The following is a 27,261-nucleotide window of genomic DNA, read 5'->3' as shown; positions in this document are numbered from 1 at the left end:
ATCTCCATGCTATCATTGTGCTGGCCTTGCATTTTTATATTGTACAGGTAATTCTCCTAGGCCCATAACTCTTAGGAAGTTGGTCCATATTAGTTCCAGCTGCTGTTGCTAGGCTTCATTATCCTTAAGTATTCGATTTACTTTGCTCAGAAGGATTGCTTTTGGGGGGCTGATGAGACGGTTCAGTCGGTGATGAACTTGCCACCAAAGCATGAGGACCTGAGTTGAATCCCCAGGGCTCATGTTTATAGCTGTGAATATATAGTAGTACATATTTGTAAAGTCAGGGCTGGGAAGATCAGGAGGATCCCCCGGGGCTCAGAGACCAGAAGACTTGGCAAACGTATGACCAGTGAGAGGTTCTGTCCCAAAACAAACAAACAAACCAAGGTAGAGAGCTCCTGAGGAGTGCCACTCGAGCTTGTACTCAAGTGTGAACCCAAAAAACATACTTTTGCCTGTATTTAGGGTAATGGAGGTGATGCTCTGGATTCCCATAAGGCATGTGACTTGCCCTTGTAGTTTTCTGAAGCTTTGCTTCCTCTGATGGATTGTTTCCACCATGTTCAGATGCAGGCCCTGCTTCCTGCCTGTTTCTCTTTGGCCATGCTAGGAGCCAGGTTCAGAGACAAGGTGGAATGTTCCAGAGAGTGGGGTGTGTAGATGGTGACTAGTGTCGTAGGACAGTACTCCTCAGCCTCCCTCCTGCAGCCATGGGGCCACCTGGCACAGGACTTCCACTCTGTTTTTCTGGGTCTTGAGTCCCACGGCAAAGCTTCCCTTGGGTTCTCAATGTACTTCGTGTTCCCAGAACCAACAAGGATTTATTTCACATGAGATCCACAATAGTGGGCTTATTGAGAAGTTTGACACAGACTGGCCAGCAGCTATAACTGCAGTATCCTTTTCTTTTCCTGACTGTATTTGGGCAAAATTAATAGAAGGAGAATGTCTTTCAATGACTCGAACAAAGTGCTTTGTGACAGTTGTAGTTGTGGGTGACCCAGTCTTGGTCCCTGCGTGAAGGAATGTCCTGGTCAGCTTCAGAAAGCTAGGTTTAAAAATCTTGTTAGTAATTCATGATGTCCAAATTGCTTTTAACCTGAATTTCAGAGGCAAATGTCCAAGCTCCATGGGGGGTGGGGTGGTAAGGGGCAGCACCTTGGGAACAACTCCTGGCAGTTGTACAGCAGACAAGCATCATTTGACTTCTAAAAGCTTCATGATTTACAGTGTTTTCTTGGACACCCAGATACTGTACTGTCATGGATCCATGAAGGGCCACAGTACATGGTGTGTACTTTAAGGGCACTTTGGTTTTGTCTATTTTAAAATCAAGGTCTATTTTATTCCATTTGTGCGTGTGTGTGTATGTGTGTGTGTGTGTGTGTGTGTGTGTGTGTGTTTTCATGCTTACCACTTTCCCACTGCATACATGTGGAGGTCAGAGACAACTTGGAGAGTCCATTGTCTTCTCCAACCATGTAGTCCCCAGAAAACAAGCTCTAGTCATGAAATATAGCAGTCAGTGCCTTTTCCCTAAGAAGCCACCTCTCCAGCCCCAAAGCAGCTTCTTTAGGTTATTTGCCACGTTTAGTTGCCTGCATTGAATGTATTCTTCACTGCTGTAAACACTAACAGACTGGACACACTTTCCAATATATTTTCTCATCAACTCTCTCATTGTCAAGAGCCAGTGAGTACCCCTGACATTTAAAGCCAAGCATGCTTTTCCATATTATCTGATGAATAACTAAAGACTTCTGAACACGTTTCCTCTGGAGAAAAGCCTTGACATGCTCACTCAAAGTAACAATGGCTTGGATGTTAGGGAAGGCGTTTCTAAATCTACTAAGGTGCTCTCAGTATTTGCACCACTGTAAATTATATGTAAAAGTGGTTCTTCCTCAGGTCAAACAGATGGTGACAGATCTGGTGGCCCAAATCAAAGGATTGTCCCTCCTGTAGGCAGAATGCCTTCCATAAGTTGAACTTTAAATTCTCAAAGTCCTAGCAGCTGTAGTTAGACATGGTTGTTGTTTTGATATAGGGTTTCATGTCATCTAAGCTGTCCTATCAATTAGACTAGGCCAAAATGACCTTGAAGTTCAGGTCTCCTGCCCCACACTCCCTTGCCCAAGTGCTGGGATTACAGACAGGCACTACCATAACTAGTTTATAGGCATGGTACCCAGGGCTTCATATCCACTGGGCAAGCAGTGTACCAACTGAGGCATACCCCACGCTTCGTCCTCTTGCCATAGTTAACTTATATAAGTTCTCTAATACTTTGCATAATCCAATCCCTATGCAGAAGGTTCTAGATGCTGCAGATAAGCTCTGTTCAGCGTAGTCCTTGGCTTTTCAGCTGTAGGAACTGGCGCTTAGTCCCTGTATGTCCTACGTTGCCCTATGGATGCAGAGGGACTGCTGACTTTGGATCGTAACTCAGATGCTTGTGTAAGCTAGGCATCTGAAAGGTTGCTTTTCAATCTATTCTGGGGCATGATGACTCAGAGGCCATGACTTAATGCCTACCTATTGTAGTACTGGTGGCATCTGTGTATCTCTTTGGCTTCTCCTGATGCCACACATCCATCACGCATACAAGAGGCAAGGGTCAGCGTGAAAACACGAATGAGAATCGCCAATTAAATCCTTCCTGTTTCTTTGGTTTCATTTTTTATTTTGGTGCTTCATTTTTGTGTGTGATATCTGGAGGATCTATATATGTACTTATATGTGTGTGCATGTGTTTGGTAGGCATGCATGTGTGTGTGCATATGTGCACCAGAGTTTAATGTCAAATGTCTCTCTCAGTCACTTTGCACCATACTTTTTGAGACAGAGTCTGTTTCTGAATCAGAAGCTCACTAGTTAGACTGGGCTGGCTGACCAGTGAGCTCCGAGAATCTGCCTGCCTCTGTTTCAGCACGTTTCAAACATGTGCAATTTACTGGTGGCTTTTTTTTTTTTTTAAATAATTTTTTTTAATGTGCTGGGCATCCAGCCTCAGATTCTGCTGCTTGCACTTTATTGACTCCCCGTCTCCTCAGCCCTGACCTGTTTTATGTTGAAACCTGTGTTACAAAATACAAGTTTTTTCCCTTAGTTTCTTGCAAGGATGGATTGTCCTTCCAAAAAATAAAGGGGGAAAAAGAAAACCCCAAGGTAATGAAGATAAAAACCAAGTGGAATTTTCATAGACAGTTTGGGTACACTGCACACAGTTTTAGTGTGTGAAGGGTGATGATAATGAATAACCTTGGTCCCCTTTTCTTAGGATGTTTTAATGAGTCTAGCTAAAGCTGTTGCCAACGCTGCTGCCATGTTAGTCCTCAAGGCGAAGAATGTGGCCCAGGTGGCTGAAGACACCGTCCTACAGAACAGGGTGATCGCCGCAGCCACCCAGTGTGCTCTCTCCACCTCACAGCTCGTGGCATGTGCTAAGGTAAGCCAGCTGGCGTGCCAGCCCTCCCTGCAGTGCCACACTCTCACCTGCCACCAGTCCTTAAGTCGTCTGATCTCTAGAGCTTATTTCAGATGGAGGAAGAGACATGAGTAGGATTTTTGTTTTGGTTGATGATTGGTTGGGTTTTTTGGGTTTTCATTGATTTTTTTTTTTTGTTTGTTCTTGTTTTGTTTTGCAAGGGGTTTGGAGTAGAGACAAAGTCTTACTATGTATCTTGGTTCTCCTGGAACTATTGGGAGGCCAGGCCGGCCTTAAGCGCAGAGAAATCTGTCTGCTTCTCTCTCTCAAGTACTGGAATCAAAGTTGGGCGCCAGCACAGTCAGTCATGACAGGACCTTAGTATAAGCATTCTTAATTCTGCTTTTATTGTTGGCTCGTCTATTGTTAGAAGCAGATTGCTGTGTCTCACTTTGGGCCTCCCAGTGCATCTTATTTCCAGTGTGCCTTTAATCCCGGCCCAGCACTCTGGAGGCAGAGGCAAGCACATCTCTGAGTTTGAAGCCAGCCTGGTCTACACACAGCTAGGACTATACAGAGAAACTCTGTCTTGGGGCAGGGGTATAAAAAGGCAAAAAAAAAAAAAAAAAAAAAAAGGTTTTGCAATTCATGGCACAAGGTTGTAAAGGGGTTGGTACTGAACTCACAGCTTCCCAGAGAGGCCAGTTCATCCTGACACTGTGAGCGGCTCCAGGGTGTGTTCATTGTGTCAGAATCACCTGATTGGCTTTTCCTTGCAGTCCTGTACATTATGCAGCATCAGTGTTAGTGAGGTGCTTTCAGCCATGGAAATAAGCAGCAGAGTTAGGGTATGACTTACACCTGTCTGATCCCAGGTGCCTTCCCATTCCATCATGCATGTGTGCTTCTCTGAGGGTGGGAGGCTTCTGCTGCTGGGAATTCCATCTCTAGCTTTGTAGCTCAGTGTTTGAAGGGCTGGCATTCCCCTTCACCCCTCCCCGACCTCCCCTATAGGATCTGGAGCATCCAGAGGCACCCTTAGTGATCCTCCTGCTGGTCCTGGAGTCCACAGGGAACTGACAGACTTTCCCTAGTCTTTAAGGAAACACAAGCAGTGTTTCAGATGCCTCTGGAAAATATGTGCAATTCTCTTAGATAGTCAATTGTCTTTCCTCAGACTAGAAGATGCACTTAGGGTATCCTAAGAGGAAAAGCATAGAATTAGAAACTGTCAGGACTTTGTCCTTATTTAAGTACCAGGTAATGAGGACTGCCGTGCATGACTAATTAGCAGGACTTCTCAAATCATAAAAGTGTAAGAGTGTAGAGGTTACCCCATTGGATGAGTCGGATCCCTGGTATGTGTGCTAAGTGAGGGACAGAGGGACCTGAGGGAGATGCCAGACACCCTGGGGCACCAGGAACATCTACTGCAGTAAACCTATCTGTGTCTTTCTAGGTAGTGAGCCCCACCATCAGCTCTCCTGTGTGCCAGGAGCAGCTCATCGAAGCTGGGAAGCTGGTGGACCGCTCTGTGGAAAACTGTGTCCGTGCCTGCCAGGCAGCCACAGGTGACAGTGAGCTCCTGAAGCAGGTCAGCGCAGCAGCCAGCGTGGTCAGCCAGGCCCTACACGACCTCCTGCAGCATGTGCGGCAGTTTGCCAGCCGAGGCGAGCCCATTGGCCGCTACGACCAGGCCACTGACACCATTATGTGTGTCACTGAGAGTATCTTCAGTTCCATGGGCGATGCTGGTGAGACACTGGTTTGGGAGAGGAAGGACTGGGTGGTTTGGGTGTTCCTCATGGTGATGGTCACTTTCTAGGTGACCTCTGGAGTAAGGAGGAAGAGCAACAATGCATCTTCCTTGATCTAAAACTTTCCCATCGTGGCACAGAGAAAGATCTGGGAGCCCGACATTCTCTTCCAGGGGCACAATTAAAAACGTCATCAGAATTTCCTTATTCGAATTCATAATTTGAATATGTCCCTTTGGTCCTATACTCAAGACATAGTTGTAAAGTCAGAGCAGCCAGCAAAAGAAGCAGGAACAAAGCTTGGAACGAAGACATTTCTTTCAAAGCCCACTAGAAATCTCTCCCAAGGTCACTGTAGAGAACCAGGAGGGACAGTAGACAGCAGATGGGACCGAAGGAAGGGCCCAAACCACAGCCCTTGTTAGCATTTTCTGGGGAGACATAGGGTGGGATGTTTTCATGTACTGCAATATACTCATGCTGCAAATTGCAACTGTATATGCAGTGTGCCTCTTCGGTTTATTGAAAAGTACATTCTGAATGTGTCCTGTCACTGTGGCCTCTGCAGCCCCAGAGCTGGCCACAGTATTCCATCCTGACCTATGGTAAAATGGTTGCTAGAGTGGACAAGTCAGCCTGCCATTATCACCTCATGGCTTCTCTCCTTTGTCAGAACATATCCCAGTATATACAAATGTAACTGTGTCCTACGTATGCATTTCCCCATGTCCACCTATACATCTGATGTTTCATGACAGTATAGCGTACATTTTGGAAGCGTCATTGTAGCTTAACTGATTATCTGTTTTTCTCAGTGTTAGGGCTCCAACCCAGGGTTCTGGCTGCATGCTAGGTAAGCGCTCCACCACCGAGCTTAGCCTCCAGCCCGTGGACTGGTTATCTGTTAATAGATATTCCATTTCCCAGGTTTTTTTTTTTTTTTTTTTTTTTTTTTTTTTGCTTTTACAAAAATGTTCCTACACAGAGCCTTCTTGAAAATGTGTCCTCATTTGCTTTTGGAGTTTCGTATGTTCTAGCAAAGCCTTTCTGTGGAATTTCCCAGCCACCTGATACATGGATTTTTGAAGTTTAAACTTCTTAATGAGATTTCTCTCCAAAAAAGGATTTGCAACCCTACCAGTTACCTGTAAGAAGTCTGCTTTGCCAGGATATGACCATATTGTATAACAACTCCTGGGTGGGCCCTTTTGATAGGCTAGGTTTTGGAGATAGACTCTTTAGTCAGGGCTAGCCTTGTCCTTGTGATACTCCTTCCATGTTAGCCAGTGATGTCCAGGGATTCCAGGTGTGTACCATAGACCTGGAAAGTGTTTGATGGCTGTTGGGTAAATTATCTCATGGTCTTTTATATGCTTCTTAATTTCCTAACAAACCTGGAACGCTGTGTACAATTGGATTGTCTGCTAGTCTTCTTCTTGTTCTTGGCTTATTTTCCATAAATCTTTTATTTTAGAATAGTTCGAGCTTTACTTTCCTTAAAAGTTGCAGAGGGGGCAGAGCCCGCTCTCTCCTTTTCCCCCATTTCTAACATCTTCCACAACTCCTGCACATTTGTCAGAGCATTCATGGGCATGTCCCTTTAGCCACCCATAGTATTCCAATTTCATCAGTTTCCCCACTGTTTTTTTTTTTTTTTTTCTGTCCCACAAGGCCATCGAACTCACCACACTGATTTTAGCACATGCTTGTGTGTATAAAAGCTTGTCTTCCCTCAGAAAAGCTTTGGGAGAGGAACCAGTCCTTTTCCTGAGGTGGTTTCGTTTGTAATATTGCGTCTTAATAGCCCTCCCACTTCCCAAGGAAAGTTGAAATAGGCTTTCGTAAAGTCACATGCACAGCAAGGACAAGCAGTAATAAAAGCTCCAGACCAGAACCCGGAGGTGTAGCTCAGTCTGGTAAACTACCTGGCTGGTGTGCAAAAAAACCTTGGGTTCTGCTTCTGGCAGCTCCTAAACCAGGCACGGTGGAGCAAGCCTATGATTCTAGCACTGAGGAGGTAGAGGCAAGAGTATTAGCAGATCCAAACCATCCTTGGCTATACAGAGAGTTAGAGGTTGACCTGAGACATAGGAAAGCCTATTTAAAACAAACAACAGGAAATAAAAGCAAAACAACCCCCCCCCCCCACCATTGAAGTCGTGCTTAGACAGAATGGTGAATAAAAGCCCACACTTTCTATCCTGTCCTTTAGGTGAAATGGTACGCCAAGCCCGGGTGCTGGCCCAGGCCACATCAGATCTCGTCAACGCCATGAGGTCAGATGCAGAGGCTGAGATTGACATGGAGAATTCCAAGAAGCTCCTGGCAGCTGCCAAGCTCTTGGCTGACTCCACTGCCCGCATGGTGGAAGCTGCGAAGGTAGGGCGTTCGTCTTTTGTCCTGAAATGTAAACGAACAACTTAGGTGTTAGCACTTGAAGCTTACCTGCAAAAGTGAAGGATGAAGTTTGGATTTCTCCTCGTTGAAAACCTGAGTGGCTCTGTGACACCTAGCACACCTAGGGTAGCGGGGGAGTCTTCGTTGAACTTGAGAAAGAGGTGCTGAGTTAGCGCAGACAGCAAAGCATAGCGACTAACGCCAGCATCGTGGATTCTCTCGTTGCTGCAACAGGTCGCCTAAGGAAAGGAGGAAGGATTTCTTTTGGCTGGCGATTTGAGGGCACAGTCCTTCATGTCTTGGAGCAGTTGTAGCTGGTCACATCACGTCCCTAATCAGGAAGCAGAGAGGTCGATGCCTGTGCTCAGCCGCCTTCCCATTTTCTATTTGGTCTAGGACCCAGCCCGTGGAATGGGGTGACCCACACTTACAGGGGGTCTTCCCACCTCAGATAATTCAGTCTAGACACTCCTTCACAGGCATGCGCAAAGGGGTGTTTCCATGGTGATTCTAAATCACACCGTGGACAATCAAAATTACTCATCCTATTTTGTCTCAAGGGAAGAAAATGAGTATATTCTTCCAGTGTTAACTCAGCCTTTCCTGACCTTGGAATTCTGTGTGTCTAGTAAAACCGACGAGATGCTAAGAACAGGTTCCGATGAAGTACCGGGGCACTAGGGGTGTGGGCCTGCACAACGCATTCACAGCTGTGTGGGTACCATACTGTTCTGCCAGCCAAGGGCACCAGCTTCACTCTTTGAAGTTGGGTCCCAGATGTTTGTCTCAGGATTTCTCTTCATGGCCTTTAGCAAACTTTCCTTGGGGTCTTTCGGTAGACCCCGCCACTGTGGCCTCCCTGCCCCTTCCCATCATGCTTTTCCCAGTGGAACCTTCACTTTCCCTGTTTACTTTTGCCCTGGAATGTTCCATCAGTTATGTGAGGACATGAGCTATCGGGGTGTCCGTCACACCAGTTAAGATAAAATCATCCTTGAGAAAGCCATTTACATATGCGTTCTTCTTATATCTGACGGGGAGATGTCTATCGGAGCCTCTTTGTTCAAATCAGAATTTTAAATTGATCACGATCACACACACTCCTGTCCGTCACTCTGAGCACCCGCTCCTTGCAAGGCTTTAGAGGAAACAGCTAGTTGTTCTCAGCCGTAACTCCCCTTCCAGGCTACAGAGCATCAGCGCTCACTCCCCTTCCCTCCCACACCCTGAGCGTCTCGCTGTTATCCATCCTTTGTCTGTCTGGCTGTCTTCTCCTTCCTTCCATCCATCTCTGGTAGAAACCATTCTGGTTTTTTTTTCTACAATGAGAATTAATTTTTTTTTTTTTTTTTGTCCTTTTAATGTTTGACATAATAGCGATGCAGCTCAGCAAAAGGGAGGATTTTTTTGTTTTTGTTTTTTTTTATTTTGTTGTTGTTGAGTAAATGGTCTCCACACAATTGTTTCTCTTCCTGGGAGAAAATTTTCAGGGCACTTTATCTTACAAGATTTGTAAAACTAAACTCCAGACTGGAATAAAATACGTTTCTTTTTTGCTTAGATTTTTAGCTGATACATCAATAAAAAGCATGCTTACTAATGTGGGGCATCATGATAATGCTGCAGGTGTCTTTGAAGCTTTGAGTTTTTTGAAATTACACCTACAAAGTAATTTGTAGAGATACCCAGTGTGATTTATAGTGCCGTTTCTTACAATTGCATGCAGGATTGATCTTAGTATGTGAAGATAGTGTTGATAGGGGCTGAGGATGTGCTATTCGGGAGGCTGTGGACACCACACATCCATCGACACAGCCTGCTAGCCCACAGCTGCTAACCTAGCCATACTAGGCATTATTAGAAAGAAGTAAGACTAAAGGTATGTCTCTAGTTGCAGCCTACTGACCCTGGGTCACTTGAAATGTCTGTTTCTACCTTTGCAGGGGGCTGCAGCCAACCCAGAGAACGAAGATCAGCAGCAAAGGCTGAGAGAAGCTGCCGAGGGTCTCCGAGTAGCAACCAATGCCGCTGCACAGAATGCTATTAAGAAAAAAATTGTTAACCGGCTGGAGGTCAGGAAACAGACTAGCTTTTAGGGTGCCATTTGTGACTGCTAGGAGTTACTTGTGGGGGGAAAAGTCAAATCACCAAAATGATACCTATATAAAGAATGCCAGATCAAAGTTAGCAATGTTGGATAGTTTGGGTACTTTAATGGAATTCACACAGTTTGAAAAATTGCTTCCGTTCAGGGCTGCCAAAGGCTTGGGTTCAGAGGTCAGCATTCAGCAATAGAATGCAGTGCTTTTCCTGGAAGATTGGGGTCCTTTTTTTCTTGCATTAATGGACACATCCAGCAGGACCAGGCACGCTAAGTTCCCATCCTGTTAAAAGCAGTGAATTTTGTAGTTTTCTGTGGAGAATTTTAGACTAGAGCTATGGAGCAGGGTGAGACTGGGAAGGGAGGCAGAATGAACATTTTTGTCATTTCTTCTCAGAATGTTTATTCCAGTGAAAGAATTGAAAATAATAGGCACAAAATACATTTTTAAAAAATGTGTTTACATGGATGTTTCTAGGAGACCTTCAAACTAAAATGTGGAGAGATGAGGGCCAAGTTACCTGGCTGTCTAGTGAAGCGTTCCCTCCGATGGCCGCCTGCTGAGCTCTGAAGAAAAGTAGTCCCATTATTAGAAGGAGACAAAATATTGAACTGGATTAACTACCCCAGGGGGCTGTGTCACATCTGAGCTAAGGCCTCTGGGTACTATGAGAGGAGAGACACAGACATCTCCATTGGTGTTTGACATAGAGAGCAGCCTGTGCTTCATGGAGGACATTTTCTTTCCCTAGAACATTAAGACTCTGCTGCTTGCCAATGCCATCTCAGCATTACAGTTGTCTCGTGTCTTTTGTATTTTAAATTTTCATTTATTATTTGGTAACTTCATACATAAATGTATTTAGATAATATCCACACTCCATCTCCAACTCCTGGATACCTCTCTATGTCCGCTTCCTAACTTCATGCTGCTGGCAGCTGCCCTGTGATGGCTCTTCCTCCTCTTCCTCCTCCTCCTCCTTTTCCTCTTCCTCCTTTTCTTTCTCCTCTTTCTCCTCCTCCTCTTCTTCTTCTACCTCCTCCTCTTCTTCCTCCTCCTCCTTCTTCTCTTCTTCCTCCTCTTCCCCCTCTTCCTTCTCCTTCTCCTCTTCCTCCTCCTCCTTCTCTTTCTCTTCCTCTTCCTCCTTCTCTTTCTCCTCCTCCTCCTTCTTCTCTTCTTCCTCCTCCTTCTCCCCCTCTTCCTTCTTCTCCTCTTTCTCCTCTTCTTCCTCCTCCTTCTCTTTCTCCTCCTTCTCCTTCTCTTCCTCTTCCTTTTCCTCCTCTCTCTCCTCCTTCTAATAATAATAATTTGTTGAGTCAAAATCATGCTGCTACCAGTGCTTGGGTGTAGGGTCTATCCAGGGAGCATAGGCATCCTACAGTGACCTACACAGAGAGGAAAGCTGACTCTCCTTTCTCCATTGGTCGTCCACTGCCAGAACCTCCTTAGCTAGATGTGGGGCCTCATGAGCCTTTTGCTTCCCAGTGCTGGGGAGTTGATTGACTTCATTATTTGCATGGCTTGGGAACATCAGGGTGGAGAGATCCAAGAACCAAGGGTTAGGGAGGCTTGCTGTGAAATAATGGCTTCTGGATGTGGCAACGCCGTCGCGCTCACTCGTAACACCTGTGCTGACCAGAATGAGACCAGCAAAAGACCACACCCATCTTTTACAGAAAGCAAGCGGGCAGCAAGGAAGAGAGCAAAGGGCAACAGGCTGAGATGGTTGGTGGCTTCTGAGAGACAGTGTCTGCTTCTGTGGTGGACAGGCATGGCATATGAGTTTTCAAGCACAGTCCTGGACTGACCTGTGTCACTGTTCTCTGCAGGTTGCAGCCAAGCAGGCTGCAGCTGCTGCCACACAGACCATTGCAGCCTCCCAGAATGCAGCCATCTCCAACAAGAACCCCTCGGCACAGCAGCAGCTGGTCCAGAGCTGCAAGGTAAGTTCCCTGTGCACTGAGGGCCAGGTCTGCAACACATCACTGATAACATTAGACCACCACATGCCCCAGTAATTCACTTAAGACAGGTCTTCCAGGCTCCTAATCTAGTTTGCAGTGGCTCTATGATCCAGGTGTACACACGTCTGGTTTTTGTCCATTCAGTGCAGGGCCTGCATTTGGAGGCAGTGTCTTTTTTTCCCAACATTGTCTTTCCTTTATCCACATCTTTTTTTTTTTTTAAGACACTGAATTAAATAAAAAGAATCGATGAGGCCATTTTAGAGCTTTGAAATGGAAATGAATGCTCGGCTTTCCAGAGTGCCTTCCCCTCCGGGAGACTGGTCGTGTCCAGTGTCCATGCACTACTGCAGGCTGATTCCCTGCTTTCTCCACTTCTGAGGTCTGCTTTGTCCTGTCTGCCTTCTGTGGCCTCCTGTTGGGTGCCTTCTGTTACCTGTGGCTTGGTTGTGTCTTTTGGGGTGACAGGGCATTGATGTTGTATCAAAGCAAGCTTACTGCAGACATTCTCTTCCCACCAAGAGGGTTCACTCTCCCAGGACACTTTTGATGTACTAGGACATAAAATCCTTTTGCAGAGTCATCTCCTGCACGTCATAGGACATCTTGGTGGAGTCTCCTGAGAGTGTTGCCAGTGGAGGCTGGTGACAGGCATGTCTGATTGTGTCAGAGTTCTGACAGTTAACCTGTTCTGACTTTCCTCCAAATCTCTGAAAAAGAACGAGTCTACAGAGGGGAGCTGCCTCTTCAGCAGTGGCTGCATTTCTAAGGGGAATCCAGTTCTTCACAAATTGGCCATGCAACTGGGAGGGACTTGCCTAGAGCTCTGTATTCCCGATTCTGGTTTCCCCAAGGTCCCCTGTCATATTTGACTGTGTGCTATGGGAAAGAGCGTCTGTGATGCACAAGGGTCTGTGGTCCATTGTGCTTAGGGTGTGTGGAAGGAGAGTGAGGCCTCTACTCAGACACTATAGTTCTTTCTTGTGCCACTCAACTGCCAGTAAGGTTAGAAAGTGGTCTTTTCCCTCCTCAGGGACTGCAAGCTGCTCATGCCCTGTTGCGAAGTCAGCCAGCCTTCTCTGCCTCTTTGCCAAAGAGACTGTAGGTATTAGATCTCTGAGCAGCCCTGCCAGGAAATGAGAGAGAATCTAAATGACAGGCTGAAGTTGAGAGGGAAAATGGGCCAAGTTTCTGGAATCAGCATTGGAAAGGGCCTGCGTACGTTTCCATTGGGATATTTTAAAGTGTTTTTACACTCTGGCTAGGGCGGAGGGTGGGTAAATGCACTGGGCACCTTTACCAGTGGAGATACTCTGGCCTCTGAAGCCTGCTGTATCAGAGGGAAATTAGGAAGAGCACAAGAAGATAACTGGTTCCTAAGGCTCCTCTGGGGTGACTGGCACAGAGTAGTCCCCCTTTGCTGAGTATGGCTCCCCTCTCCTGTGTATTCATTCGGTTTTCTCGTCTGAGCAATGCTAAGAACTGGTTAGAACAGAAGAACAGGAGCAGTGACCACATGTAAGGAAAGGCCCAGAATCCATATCTGAAAAGCCAGGGGCCTGAGCACTTAAACATGCTGGCTCTTGAAGCTCTCCCATCCTCCTTCTGGTCTTGCAGTCATCTGACTCCGTGTATCTACCTGTAAATTGCGTGCGTGCGTGTGCGTGTGTGTATGTGTGTGTGCGTGTTATGTTTGACCTTCAGTCCTCTTGGCCTGGAGCCTGTGAGTTTTGACTAGGGAAGTTCTTTCAAGGCTTTGATCTATACAGCAGTTGGGTATCAATAGACTGAGCCCGTCAGGACCACTGTTAAAGTGGGAGGGGTGGGGAGAAAAGGGTTCAGTATGCTGTGAACTTCAGCTTCTGGTACTAGTGTCCCTGGGAGTGGAGCACACATTGGGAGTTATTGCTTTGGGTCCTTTCCATGCCCTGCCCCCCTTGCTAGTTGTCCTTCTCTGCCCATGCTCAGTTCCTGTTTTCTTGCTCCCTACAGGCCGTGGCTGATCACATCCCTCAGCTAGTACAGGGTGTGAGGGGGAGCCAAGCGCAAGCAGAAGACCTCAGCGCCCAGCTGGCTCTCATCATCTCCAGCCAGAACTTCCTGCAGGTAACACAAAAACCAGCACCATGCTCCTTTGCAGAGCCCTCAGCTGGCAGTGTCTGCCCTTTGTCCTTAAGGGAAAGAGCAGACCTGTGCAGATCCCACAGCCTTGGTAAGTGTTTGTCTAAGCAGCTGCAAGGCCACTTCACATTTCAGATGAGGGAGATGTCACTGGCCAAGCCAAATGCTAGTGATGAAGGCGAGCATGAGTGGACTGGTTTTTCAAGTGCTGCCCACCCATCCACGATACAGAAATAAAACATGGATGTTTTTTCTATTTTCTTGTGTTCTGTTACACACAGAGAGATGCACTAACTGGTTTGTTTGGTGGATATATAATCTTGAACTATTGAATTATTTTATACTTCATTGAGAATTTCCTATGGTATAATTTGATCACATTCACCTCAGCTCCTCACCTGATCTCCCTCCAGAGCCGACCTCACTCACCTCTCTACCCCCGACTTAGGTTCTTCATTTTTTTTTTTAAGTCTAATAAACCATTGACACTAGTTTATGTTGTGTATATACTTCTGAGAGCAGGCACCAGCGAGGGGCAATTCTACCTCAAGCCACACCCTTAAGGAAAACTGACTCTCTACTGATTGTCAGTTGTTCCTCAGTTAAAGATGTGGGTTCATGAACCCCTTTCCACTCCACACTAGAATGCTAACTGGCTTGATATTGTGCCGGTCTTGTGCAGGCAACCATGGCAACCATGAGTTCTTGAGTGTTACAGTCCTATCATATCCAAAAGACACTGTTTTATTCCAAACCTCCCTTACGTCTGACTCTTAAAATCTTCTTTTTAATTGGAAATGATTTTTTAACAATATATCCTAGTTATGATGTATAGTGTTTAGAATTACATTCATTGTATATAAACCCTTTGGGGATCAAACCTAGCAGGAGAAGCAATAGCTCTACCTATCACCTAGCTGTCGTCCCCAGTCCTCCTTTGTAATGTGGGCATTTGGGATTCAGAAAGTGTGCCATGTGGCTTACTCTGCCTTTAACCATCCTTTGATTCACAGCTGGCTTTTTATTTGGGGCTCTCTTGAGCAGCCTGTAATGTGATCCTCTAGTGTGCACAGTCTTTTTCCCCTGCTTGAGTTAGTAACTTGAGTGAATTCCTAAAAGGAGGTTAGCAAACTGCTACTTTTTCTTTGTCACACAGGTTTGGGGTTTAAAAAGGTCTTCCTCTTTTCCTTAGTAATCCTGGAGCTGGCTCTGTGCTTAGTCTGCAGGCAGGGAGACCATGGAGGGTTAGGATTGAACAGTGAAGGAGTTTCTCAGTACACTGAACTGGTTTGTTTGTACATTTCTCTCTCCCTCCTTCCTTCCCTCCCTTCTTCTCTCCCTACTATCCCTCCCTCCCTCCTTTCTTCCCTTCCCTCCTTCCCTCCCATGTATTCTTTCTTTTTTTTCTCTATCCTCTTTTCTTCTTTTCTCCTGTTCTTTTAACTGCTATTGTAAATACTCGGGACTTTATTAAATGAAAAAAACAAAAAAAACAAAAAAACAGGCAGACTTCAAATTAAAAGGCAACAGAATCATCAAATCAAAAAGTGTGTTTGTTTAAGGCAAGCATGGTGGCATAGGCCTTTAATCCTAGAACTTGGGAGGCAGAGGAAGGTAGATCTCTGAGTTCAAGGCCACCCTAATCAACACAGGACAGCCAGAGAGAGCATATCTTGGGGAGGGGGGGACTAGAAAAGTGGGGAAAAAAGTGTATGTGCATATATGTACATATATATATGTTTATATTTATAAATTACACATAATGGGGCAAGAACTGTTAAAAATACATATAGTATCTAATGTGTGTGTATATAGATATAGATATACATTAGATACTATATATATGTGTGTGTATACACACACACACATTCTACCACTAAGCTAACCCAGCCCCCAGCCCAAGCATACATCTTTAACTTTCCTCGTGAATCTTGCAGGATTGCCCTTCCAGAAGGATGAACAATGTGAATTCACAGCTCACAGTATATGGAGCACACTTTTTAATACATCTTTTATAAGATAGAGTTAAGAGCTTTAAAAAAGCGTGTTAGCTTGTTTCTCCTTTAAATTTTATTTAGTTTGATTTCATATGCTTCATTTTCAAATATTAATCATTTCTTGAATGCTTTAGTGTTATGTTCTTAAGGGCTGATAACATGAAATTATTCAAGTTTTTAAATAATTAGGTTAGGTTCTCCTACTGATTCTCATTAATTCTTTAAATACTAAAGTAGTAATTTTATCCTTAATATTTATGACCTGGCACTTAAATCATTACAGTTTTTTTGAGACACACTTACAGCATATATTTCTAAAGCCCTAAAAGCTTTGGAGCCAAGAAAAGCTACTTCTAAAATTTTACACACTAAAAATTATTGAGATTTAGCTAGTTCCTTGCCATTTTTTTTTTTCTACATTGGCATTGGCAAGGAGATGGATACATCCCAACAGTGGGAGACTGAGAAACATCTACAGGACTCATAGAACACTGTACACCTAAAAAACCAGACAGAACTGGGTATTGTAAAATAGCATGTAACACAACAGGTTGAAGATATGTCTGCGTGTGCATAGGTATTCTGCATGGGGAGTGTATTTTGGTTTATGAAAAAGTAAGACCATCTTATTCACCTTTATTTTTATGGGCTGTTAGGTATGTTTAAAAGTCAGAATAAATAACTACTCTGGGAAGTGCAAAGAAAAAAAATGTACTTACCAAAAGCTATCTTTGGAATCTATTTTAAATGAGAATTTCAAGTCACTTGACCCAAGTTGCCTGTCTTGCCCCCATTTTGATACGTGTACTGTCTTGGAGTATCTGATTTGGCATGGTAATTGTTTGGATTTTTTGTTGTTGTTATTGTTGTTGTTGTTTTAAGATTTATTTAATTCAGCATTATCTGTTTATGTTTTCTCTGTATTTTTGTATCTCGTGTGTGTGTGTGTGTGTGTGTGTGTGTGTATGTATGTATGTATGTATGTCAGGAGTTACAGACAGCTTTGTGAGCTGCCACATGGGTCCTGGGAACTGAATGTGGATCCTCAGCAAGAGCAGCCAGTGCTCTTAGCCATTACTAAGCCTTCTTTTCATCCCTAGGAATTGGGTAGAATTTAGTATGTCCCTTTGTGTTTTATTCTTTCATTGCTGTGACAATAAAGCACTATGACCAAAGGCAACTTAAAGAAGAAGGGTTTGTCTTAGGATCCAAAAGGCCAGAGTCCATTACTAGCGGTGAGGTATGACATGGCATGGAAGCAGCAGAAACCTGGCAGATCGCATTTCATCGCCGCACAGGAAGCAGTTAGGAAGAGAACAGGAAGTAGGATGATGCTATACACCTAAGCCTTCATGTTGGCTAGTTTAAGGCCAACTTGACATAAAACTATAGTCATCTGAGCAAAGGAACGTCAACTGAGAAAACAACTCCAGATAGTCTGTAAGCAGACAGGCCTATAGAGCATTTTCTTAATTAGGGATTGAGGAGGAGGGGCCAGCACATTGTGGGTGGGGCCATCAACTAGGCTAGTGGTCCTGGGTTCTATAAGAAAGCAGGTTAAGCAGAAAGCAAGCCAGTAAGCACCCCTCCATGGCCTCACCATCAGCTCCTTCCTCCAGGATCCCTCCCTGTTTTAGTTCCTGCCCTGACTTCCTTCGGTGATGAACGGTGATATGGAAACATAAGACAAGAAACCCCTTCCCCCGCCCCCCAGTTGCTTTGGTTGTGGTGTTTCATCACAGCAATGATAACCCTAAGACACCTAGTGACACGTCCTCCAGCAAGGCTCCACCTTGGAAACGTTCCATAAGCCTTCTCAAGTGTCCAAGCTCAAGAACCTGTAGGGAGACGGTTCTCATTCAAACCACACCCTGTTTTAGGGGAAAATGTGTTCTTGTCACTGTAGAAGCCATGCTGTTTTATCTTCCAACAGCTTGTTGCCCAGGAGATAGCTTACTTTCTGTCCATCTCTCCACAGCCTGGAAGCAAGATGGTGTCCTCTGCTAAGGCTGCGGTGCCCACTGTGAGCGACCAGGCTGCTGCTATGCAGTTGAGTCAGTGTGCCAAGAACCTGGCAACCAGCCTAGCCGAGCTGCGCACTGCCTCACAGAAGGCAAGTGGGGCCTTGCTCCGGTGGTCAGCTCCTCAGCTTGTCCTCTCTTTGTGGTGGTTGTGGTATGAGGGCCATCCAAGCCCTAGCGCTGCTGGGCCAGTTTCTCAACAAAGCCATCTGTTTCACGTAATGACCAGTAGTCTAACATTGAGTGTAAGCTCTCAGGGTTGATCATCACCTTCTAGCTACAAATGACTTTCAAGTGACATGCTTACTCCATCTCTCCCCATTTCCTGGGACCCGTGATGGTCTGTTTTTCCATCTTAGGAGAGACTGCTCCTTAAGTGTCTGGGTACCAGATAGATTGCAGGCCACATTCATTTGCTAACTAATTCGCTTTTCAGTACTATGACAACTACCAAAGAAAATTAACTTAAAAGGAAGAAAGGTGTAGTCAAGCACGGTGGCACATGCCTATAAACCCAGCACTTGGTAGATGGAGGCAGGAGCTTCAGGAGTTCAAGGTCACCCTCAGCTGATTTATTAGCTACACAGGCCATCCAGGATTTTGTAAGACCCTGCCTTTTTTTTTTTTTTTTTTTTTTTTTTAAACAAACAAGCAAAGGAAGGAAGAATGAGAAAGATGAAGGAAGGAAATAAAATACAGTGAAGAAGAAAGAGAAGGAAGAGGGGACACCATGAATTTCTGTTCACTGTCAGTCAGCCATCCTGCCTGTGGCTGGTAGCAATACTGTGCCTTGTAGTAGCAACACCATGGTCTGGGTAAGAGTACAGGCAGGTTGAACTTGCTCACTTCATGGCAGCCAGGATATAAAAGATACAAGAAGGAGCTAGAGTCCCAATAACTTCTTCAAGGATACATCCCCAATAACCTACCTTCCTTCCTGTAGGTGTCACCTCCTAAAGGTTCCTCTGCCTCCAAGGAGATCTGTGGACTGGGACTAATTCTTTATCATCTGAGGCACTGGCCATTTCTGTTCCAAACTTAAGCAGTAATTGATTGCATCCTTATCTTCCAAGAACCATCTTGAGAACTTAAGAGCAAATTATGTAGGTAGACAATATACCTAAAAGGGGGCTGTCATCTTAGCTTCGATTTTCTTCCCTAAAAAGTCTTTATACCTTACATGGGCACATTTGCCTTAACAGAGAATCTCAGTAGGACAGAACTGGAGATTAAATACATTTCTGTCTCTGAAACTCAGTCATCAAAGGAGCTCACTGCAACTCTGATGTAGTTATTATCATGAAGTTCTAGCTTGAATTCACTTTCCCTTGTAGCAATCCCTTTATAGAAGCTCGCAGCCTCGTAAAGAGGTAAGGGAAGAAAGTGGAAGCCAACTTGAATGCCTGAAGTGAGCAGAGATGCAGCGTTGCCAAAGCCAAGTGCCCAGAGCCTTAGACTCTCTCCACTATTTCTCAGAGAGGTCCTAGAACCATCCACACTATAGTGGCCTGGTGTGCATGGTGGGGTGCTATTAGCATGCAGGTACCCAGCATGCCTCTGGCAAACCCATCCACACCATAAGCCATGCAGCCCACACAGTTGCAAGCTGAGTTTTCTCAGTAAATTTTGGCATATGACAACATCAAAGCTACCCTGAAACAGTGAGCCAGCTCAAAGTGACACTCAAGCATGTTGGCTGGTCCATGAAGAGGCTACGAGAGGTTTGAATTTATTTATTTTTCAGTGTATTAGAAGAATTAAGCTTAAAGGTTCTGGAATTAAACAGAGTGAATTTTTTCTGGCTGCTGTCATTGTTGAGTCTGCTGGCCTTTCTGAGCTTTTGTACCTAATAACATGAACACATAGAATCCAGTGATTTAAGAGTTTAGTGATGCTTTGTGACAGATACCAAAAAAAAAAAAAAAAAAAAAGGCACAGAGTGATAATTTATAAGTATTGAGAATGCTGACTGGCAAAACTATATATGCATAGCATTTATTAACGTGTGTGGGGCCATGGAGCCCTGGCTATTGGAGACCAGTGTTCTAAATGATGAAGAGATTTAAGCAAGTAAATCAAATGATGAGAAAGGGGAGTTCTTCCATCTTTAGTTTGGAAGGTAGTGATTTATGGTGTTGAAATGTATAAGAAAAAATTGCTGTGTGCTCTCTGTGGGGTCCTTCCTCAGTTTGCTTATTCACTCCTCTGTGTATGTCCCAGACTCTGTGCACACATTCAAGCACATCCCAAGCCTCTGTGCACACACTCAAGTACATTCCAAGCCTCTGTGCACATATGCACGGACATCCCAAGCCTCTGTGCACACATGCAAGTATATCCCAAGCCTCTGTGCACACACTCAAGGACATCCCAAGCCTCTGTGTACAGACATACTATGCTATGTGCTCTGTCATTGCAACCCAGGCCTAGTGAATAAAAAAAAAAAAAAAAAAAAAAAAACCATCCTCTGTGTCTGAGAGTAAAGTAGCTTAAGGAGGCTTTTACGTGTCTACAGCCCTAAGGCTCACATAGGAAAAATATAGTTAAGGACCTGAGCGACAGTGGCTCTGCCCCTCTGGGGAATGCCTGCTACCTTTACCTTCTGCTAGAGTCAGAGTTCTGGGAAAACGTTTACTATGTTGCAGAATGTTAAGGACACTTTGCCACGCTGACTGTATGCACATGTACCCCACTCTGTTGACAGGCCCATGAAGCCTGTGGTCCCATGGAAATCGATTCTGCACTGAACACAGTGCAGACTCTCAAGAATGAACTACAGGATGCTAAGATGGCCGCTGCAGAAAGTCAGCTGAAACCACTGCCAGGAGAAACAGTAAGCTGTTTGGGGTGTGGGGTCTGTCATTTTTACTTGTTTTCTCTCTCTCTCTCTCTCTCTCTCTCTGTGTGTGTGTGTGTGTGTGTGTGTGTTTGGGGGGGGGGGATCACTACATGGATTCCAGGTATTAACTTCAGGTCTTCAGACTTCCTGGAGAGCACCTTTACCTGCCAGCTGAGACATCCCTTGTTATTTATAAAGAAAGCACTTGCCTATGGCAGGAGTAAGGGTTGCACATACTGTGTTATTGGCTATGCTAAACCAGATTCCGGTTTCATTTGTAGGAATGGCCTTCATTGGACAGTTGTTATAAGACTTTTCTGCTTCTGCCAGTCACCATACACCAACAAATCCCTTCTAAGCAGTGTCCTTATATAATAATTAATTTTCTGTACCCTGGGCCGTTTCCAGTTTTGTTTATTGTTGGACACAGCAAGCAGGCGTGCTCTTCATGAAAGGCACACCCTCTACCTACCTCTGAGGCCTCATTGCCACTCCAAACCTTCATTTTTCTTGCGTTCCTTTCGGTTTGAACTCCTTGAAGGATAGTGACTCAACTGGCCTGTGTTAATGTCCCCACTTGTTGTCATGAAGGTGGTACAGTCGGCTGTCTGCCTGCCTCCTGCCAAGGTGTGATTACTACTCACTAATGATTTCTTTTGGGCTTGCTGAAGGCATCATGCTTGCAGCTGCAGCCCTTAGGGAGCTGCATTAGCTTGCTGAAGGCCTTCCTAGCCAGGCAGTTTCAGGAGTGGGGCTTGGTGAGGCTCAGGAACGGCTCCACACAGCTGGCGGGCCTGTACCCGCCTCACTCAGGCAGAGCCAGGCCCCTTGTCCTGCACTGCCCAGCCAGCTTGGATGAGAAAGAGCTCTTGGGTTCCCATTCTGATGGGTGTCATTGTTCTAAGTCATGCCCTATGGCTTTCTTTTCTAAGCTCTGCCTTCCTGGACTTTTCTTACAGCTAGAAAAGTGTGCTCAGGACCTGGGAAGCACCTCTAAGGGAGTGGGCTCCTCCATGGCGCAGCTCCTCACCTGCGCGGCTCAAGGCAACGAACACTACACAGGTAGGACTTCCAGCCTCAGCGGTGCCTGTGGCCGGGCTGCACACCGCGGTCTGGAGAGGAATGCTCACGGATCTGACAAGAAACGTGCCTTTCTTACCCTAGCTCCACAGAACATCCTCAGGCACTCACCGCAGTGCTGTTAGTGAGGATTTCCCAAGCATGTTTGATACCTTTCTCACGGCAGTGAGCGATTACCTGACAGGTGTGGAATTGAGCGGAGAAGGGGTTGGTTTTGACTCATAGTTTAAGGCAGTAGCATAGCAGGGATGTGATGTTGGTAGGAACATGAGACTGCTGGACCAATTGCTTCCTCCTATTGATTGAGTCCAGATGACCAACTATTGAACACTGCCACTGATGGCCGATCTTCTCACCTTGCTTAACCTGACTCAAAACTCCCTCCCTCACGAGCCTAAAGATCTGCCTCTTTAGCTTAGCTGATCCTGTCAGCCTGACAGATATTAACCATCTTAAGCATGTGATACAATAAATAAAATGACTGTCAATCTATGTGTAGACCCCTTGTTAGACTACAAGGGGGCGATAATTGTACACTTCAGGACTATCCCTGACTCCAGAAATTTCACCAACCTGTAAACATGTAGAAGCTAGAGAAAAAATGTCAACAAAATCAGCCTGCAGGCAGGGGGAGTCGAGGGTGGAGCCGAGTGAGCCCGTCCACCCTCAGCTGGATGAGAACTCAGGGTGTCCAAGATGGAAGGAAGGAGGGCAGCAAGGGAGGAAGCAGCAGCAGAGCTGTGTCCTGTGTGTCCTCAGGGCACTGACGAGACCTGAGTATTTTCTATGTCAAATGTCTATTTTTGAAAGGCGGAAGAGTTCTTAATTAGGAGTCTGTGTGAGTAAAAGAGGCTGTGTAAGTAATGAAAGGGGAAAACAGGCTGCTGGCTGGGGTTGTGCTGTAGCCTTTAGCGTGTCGATGCGACTGAGGTAAGGCTTCAGTGTGCATCAAGGCTGTGGCTCAGAACACGCTTTCGAGCCCATGTACTGTAGGAGCTTGGCTCTGGGCTGCTTTCTCTCCCTCTCTGTTTCTCCCCTCTCTCTCTTTTTGTCTCTCTCCCTCTTCTCCTCTCCCCCTCTCTCTCCCTGCTTCCTCTTTCTCTCTTCCCCTCCCTTCCCCCTCCTCTTTCTCTGGCAGCTGTTATAAATTAAGGACTACCTTAAGGGAAGAAGCTGCCCCGAGCCTTGGGCTTCTTTCTTTCCTTGCTTCTCATTCTTCCCAGCTCGTGGTCCTCTCTGCCTTGATGCCTTCCTGTTACCCAGCTGACTTCTCTGTGCCAGGGTGGGTGTACATGAGTTAATCTGTAGTTCCTCCAAAACACCACATTCTTATTACTTGAAAACTAAAAAAACAAAACAGGCGATCGAAGTAAGTAAAACATAGTAATAAGAATATGTAATCCTGTCCTAATCAGAGAATAAGGGAAAGTTTTCAGAGGAGACCAGGGTGTTGAAGACCACTTAGGACATTTTGAAGAGCTCAGGGAGAAAGGGAAATGTGGGTATGAATTCTTACAAACCAGACGAAGTTTATGTCTCAGAAACTCCTACATGATCCCAGAAGTTTGGCAGATTTGTGCATGGTGAAATATGTGCTTCGAGGAGGGAGACTGCCCCAGGAGCCCTAGGAGTTATATCACCCGGTACTGCCAACATGCGGGATGGCAGGCAGCCTCCTTGGCATTTGAAAAACAGCCTAGCTAGCAAGCCATCCAGTTCTGGAAGGCATTTAGAAAGGTGGTGTTGAAATGGTCACTGTGTGGCAGGGGGTCTCAGAAGAACTGAGAACTAAGGAGGGGGTCTTCTCAGAAATGGAGAAGGTTCTCATAAAAGGCAAGAAGAGGAGACACAGCTGGAAAGCTGAGCCAAGGCACAGATGCAAGGGGCCTTGTAGGCAACATGAGCAGCTCAGAGTTTCACCAAAGCCATATGAAACCACTGGAAGGTTTTAGATGTGGAGACCAATTACAGTGTCTGTGTGGAATAGACTGGAAGAAACAACTGAGAGCAGGGAGACTTGCACCCAGGGGGTAATTCCTCTAGATGAGAAGTGGTAATCATCTGTGATCATTAGTCAGCTTTATGTCACTATAACAAAATACCCAAGGTAACTAACTTCTATGGAGAAAGGGTTCACTATGGCTCATGGTAGCTCCAGTCCTTAATTAGTTGAGTAATGGTGGTGTAGCATGTGATGTCCGGAGCATATACTAAAACAAAACCATGTACCTCGCGGTCAGGAGGCAAAAGAGAATGAGAAGGACAGGGAGGGAGTCTCCCATAACTGCCCTCAAGAGTGTTTGCCAGGGTCCTGAAGCCCCCCATTAGGCACTGTGACTTAATGCTAATCGGATCGCCTTGGGGACCAAGTCTTGAACACAGGGACCTCTGGTGGGCACTCAGGATGTAGAGTATAGGGTAGTGTATACAAGGAGGTAGGTTAAAGAAGCAAGCCTGACCCTGCTTGGTGATTGTTTAGAATGTTGCCAGGGATGGAGATGGGGAAGAAAACATGGGGAATTCTTAGAGCTGACAGCTGAATGAAGAGTTCTGTTGAGTTGCTAGGATGAGATCACAAGATTGGTTCTAACCGCAAATGGACTGGTGGATGTCCCCATAGAGATGCGATGTGATCAGCAGCTTGCTCGCCAGCTCCTGACAGAGGATGCTTGGATGGAAGTACGAGTTTTGTAATTATTACTTGGGTCATGGTAATTGATTAAAGCCTTAACTATGGGAATGTGTGCCTGGAGTGAGTGACTGAGTGAGAAGAGTTAACTAGTGAAAGACGAAGCTGAAGGATAGAAATGGGGGCCACACCCGTAGAGAAGTGAAGCCAAGGGAGAGCATGTTTCTGGAAACAAAGGGTTGCTGTCCAGAGAGTCATATAGGGCAGTGAAGATGCCTCCATTGGCTTCAAGAATAAGGAGAGCCTTAATCCCTTGGTTAGATAGAGGTGATTTCAGCACAGTTGAAAGGTGTCAGAAGCAAGGAAAGAGAAAACAGGGGTAGGCAAAATCTGAGTCTAGGCTCCCTCCCCCCATGCTTGAGGCCTGTGAAATGTTCAGGGACTACATGTTAACTCCCAGGAGGCTATACCTGAATGCAAGTGGCTTTTTGTTTGGCAAGCGAAATAGTCTGAATACATTTCAAAACCATTTTACACAGCTACGTACAATGTTTTACAAGTACTTCAAAACAAATTAACAATTTACATCATTCCTAAATTCATCTTGGAGCCTTGGTATTGTGGTCTAGCAATGCTCTAACACACGTTACATGTAAATTGTGAAAATAACAAACATTCTGAGAGCTGGGTGTGGTAGCATAAGCCTGGAGACGGGAGGATCAGCTCAAGGCTAGCTCATGGGCCCGTCTCTGGAAAACAACAATTACGAAGTAAGTATGCTGATAGGTTTGCTATCTCTTTTTGTCCTGAAATTCTGCTCCAGAGTATAATTGAAGATTCAGATATGAAAGCAATCTGTGCTCTCCAAGGATTACAGTTGTTAGAACAGATGTGTGCTTTACAGCTTGCCCCTGGTGGGTTACAAATCTTAACGTACACTTGACCATAAAAGCAATATCATGGGGGTAGTGAAGGGGAGGAAAGGACATTGCTAGTTTGGGTCATATGATCCTATGGCGATTCCCATTGAAAACATGGCTGTAAATGTAGTCATCCTGGCGTCTTTGTTTCATCCTTTCAATGATAAAACTTTTTTGGTCTGGACCTGGTTCCTCCCAACAGGATCCTCACCAGAAGATCCATGGGCAGGACGGGTTTAGGGCTTTAGAACTTGGCTTTCCAGTTTCTGCCTTTCAAAAATCAGCTTAAGGGCCAATGGGTAGGATGGTTCAGCAAGTAAAGCTGCTTGCTGCCAAGCCTGGTGACCTGAGTTCAATTCCTGGAACCTACATGGAAGAAGAAGAAAACTGACTCCCACAAGTTGCTCTCTGCCCTCCACATGCATGTCAGGATGACACACCCACCCACACATGTACACACACCTATACCTGCACCTCTGCTCTCACACAGAATAAGCAAATGTCATTTCAAAAATTATATCATCTTAATCTAGAAAGCATTTCCCTTCTAGTAGCTTCACATAAACAAATATTTTCTTATTGCATACTATGAATGTTTTATTGTTTTAATTCTTACAGAATTTGAATAGAAGTGGGTTTAAGAGTCCGGATAATAACTGAGAAGGCAATAGGTGATGTCTGAAAATCACAGCCTAGTAGAGCCTTCAATAGTCAGTCGTAGATTCTCAGCCACTCCTGAGGCTTGTAGGAAACTGTGGTCAGTGAGAGAGACAGCAGTCTAGACACACAGACACTTGGCAGAGACGACAGCGGGATGAGGGCCTCACCACATCTGGAGTTCTTCTGAGCGATGACATCCTTCAACCTGGAGCCAAAAGCTGAAACATACAGTGTTTCTCCTTTAAGCCTTAGTTTAGCTTTATTTACTTTTGTGTTCTTTTCTGAGCTTCTGTAATGCCTGCACACACACACACAAACACACAGCATTGCACACAGACACAGACACACACCATCACATACACACATACACATAACATACACCCATCTCACACACGTAAAACACACAAACATGACATCACACATATATCAAACACCACACCCATAACTCATATATATCACACACACACATGTCACACATACATCTCACATACACAGTTCACATCACATGTCTCTCTCTCTCTCTCTCTCTCTCTCTCTCTCTCTCTCTCTCTCTCACACACACACACACACACACCACAAAGAAATGCTGACTGTAACGTCCATCAGGCTGCCTGACAATCAGTAGATTGGCAGTCTTGTGTTCTGCCTGGTTAGATTGCAGCACTTCATCCCAGCTGTGACATGCAGACTATTCATAGATTAGTGAGTCTGTGGCTGCAGGGATGGCTGTTTGGGGGGGAATCTGGGCCTTTTCTCATTATAGAGCCTCATGGTTACCACAGGGAAGACTGCTGGCTGTGTTTGTGATGACTTCGTCCTCCAATCTGAAAGTAGTCTTTTCTATGCACAGCATCTATGTTCCAACAGAAGGCCCTCACACTTCACTGTCCCCAAGCGTATGTGGCAGGAAGCTAGGAACCTCTGGTCAGCTCCATTACTGCCTAGGAAGTGTCTTGTGGTTGGGTCACTGTTGTTGATAGGCCTTATGGGAAACCATTTCTTGAGAGAAGCTCCAGGGAAGATCAGGTTCCTTGGTTTCTAGGAGAAAGTTCCTCCAGTGTTACGGAGACTAGAGGTCTCAGACTGTGTTTGTTCTGATGAGGTGATGCTGATCCATCAGAGGACTGGTCATCTGCATCAAAATGGATTTAAAGATAGATGTTTCACCAGAGAATATCCAGCAGCCATTGAATATCGAGTTAGTTTTAACTGTCAGTTTGACACAGCCTAAAATTATCTGGAATGGGAATCTTTAGAGGAAATTAAGATTGTTTTTTTAATGTATATATGTACCATGTACATGCCTGGTGCTCTGAGAGGTCAGGAGAGGGTGCCAGATCCCTG

General features: G+C 45.3%; 1 protein-coding gene across 5 annotated transcripts in view; it reads left to right on the top strand.

Annotated features, from left to right (window-relative positions):
- The window catches only part of Tln2 (talin 2), a 412,083-nt gene that overhangs the window by 271,995 nt on the left and 112,827 nt on the right, over nt 1-27,261 (top strand). For 3 of the 5 annotated variants that reach the window (XM_076925417.1, XM_076925418.1, XM_076925416.1), the window contains 9 exons: nt 3,284-3,451; nt 4,890-5,184; nt 7,400-7,566; nt 9,528-9,656; nt 11,516-11,629; nt 13,643-13,756; nt 17,747-17,881; nt 20,494-20,622; nt 21,588-21,690. In XM_076925417.1, the coding sequence (XP_076781532.1) occupies nt 3,284-3,451; nt 4,890-5,184; nt 7,400-7,566; nt 9,528-9,656; nt 11,516-11,629; nt 13,643-13,756; nt 17,747-17,881; nt 20,494-20,622; nt 21,588-21,690 (1,354 nt within the window). Of the gene's footprint in view, nt 1-3,283; nt 3,452-4,889; nt 5,185-7,399; nt 7,567-9,527; nt 9,657-11,515; nt 11,630-13,642; nt 13,757-17,746; nt 17,882-20,493; nt 20,623-21,587; nt 21,691-24,208; nt 24,388-27,261 lie in introns of those variants that run through there. The other 2 variants (XM_076925420.1, XM_076925419.1) reach the window with 2 other exon arrangements.

The sequence above is a fragment of the Arvicanthis niloticus genome, chromosome 26, assembly GCF_011762505.2.
Source record: "Arvicanthis niloticus isolate mArvNil1 chromosome 26, mArvNil1.pat.X, whole genome shotgun sequence".
NCBI lineage: Eukaryota > Metazoa > Chordata > Mammalia > Rodentia > Muridae > Arvicanthis > Arvicanthis niloticus.
This window is presented reverse-complemented; position numbering and strand designations above follow the sequence as displayed.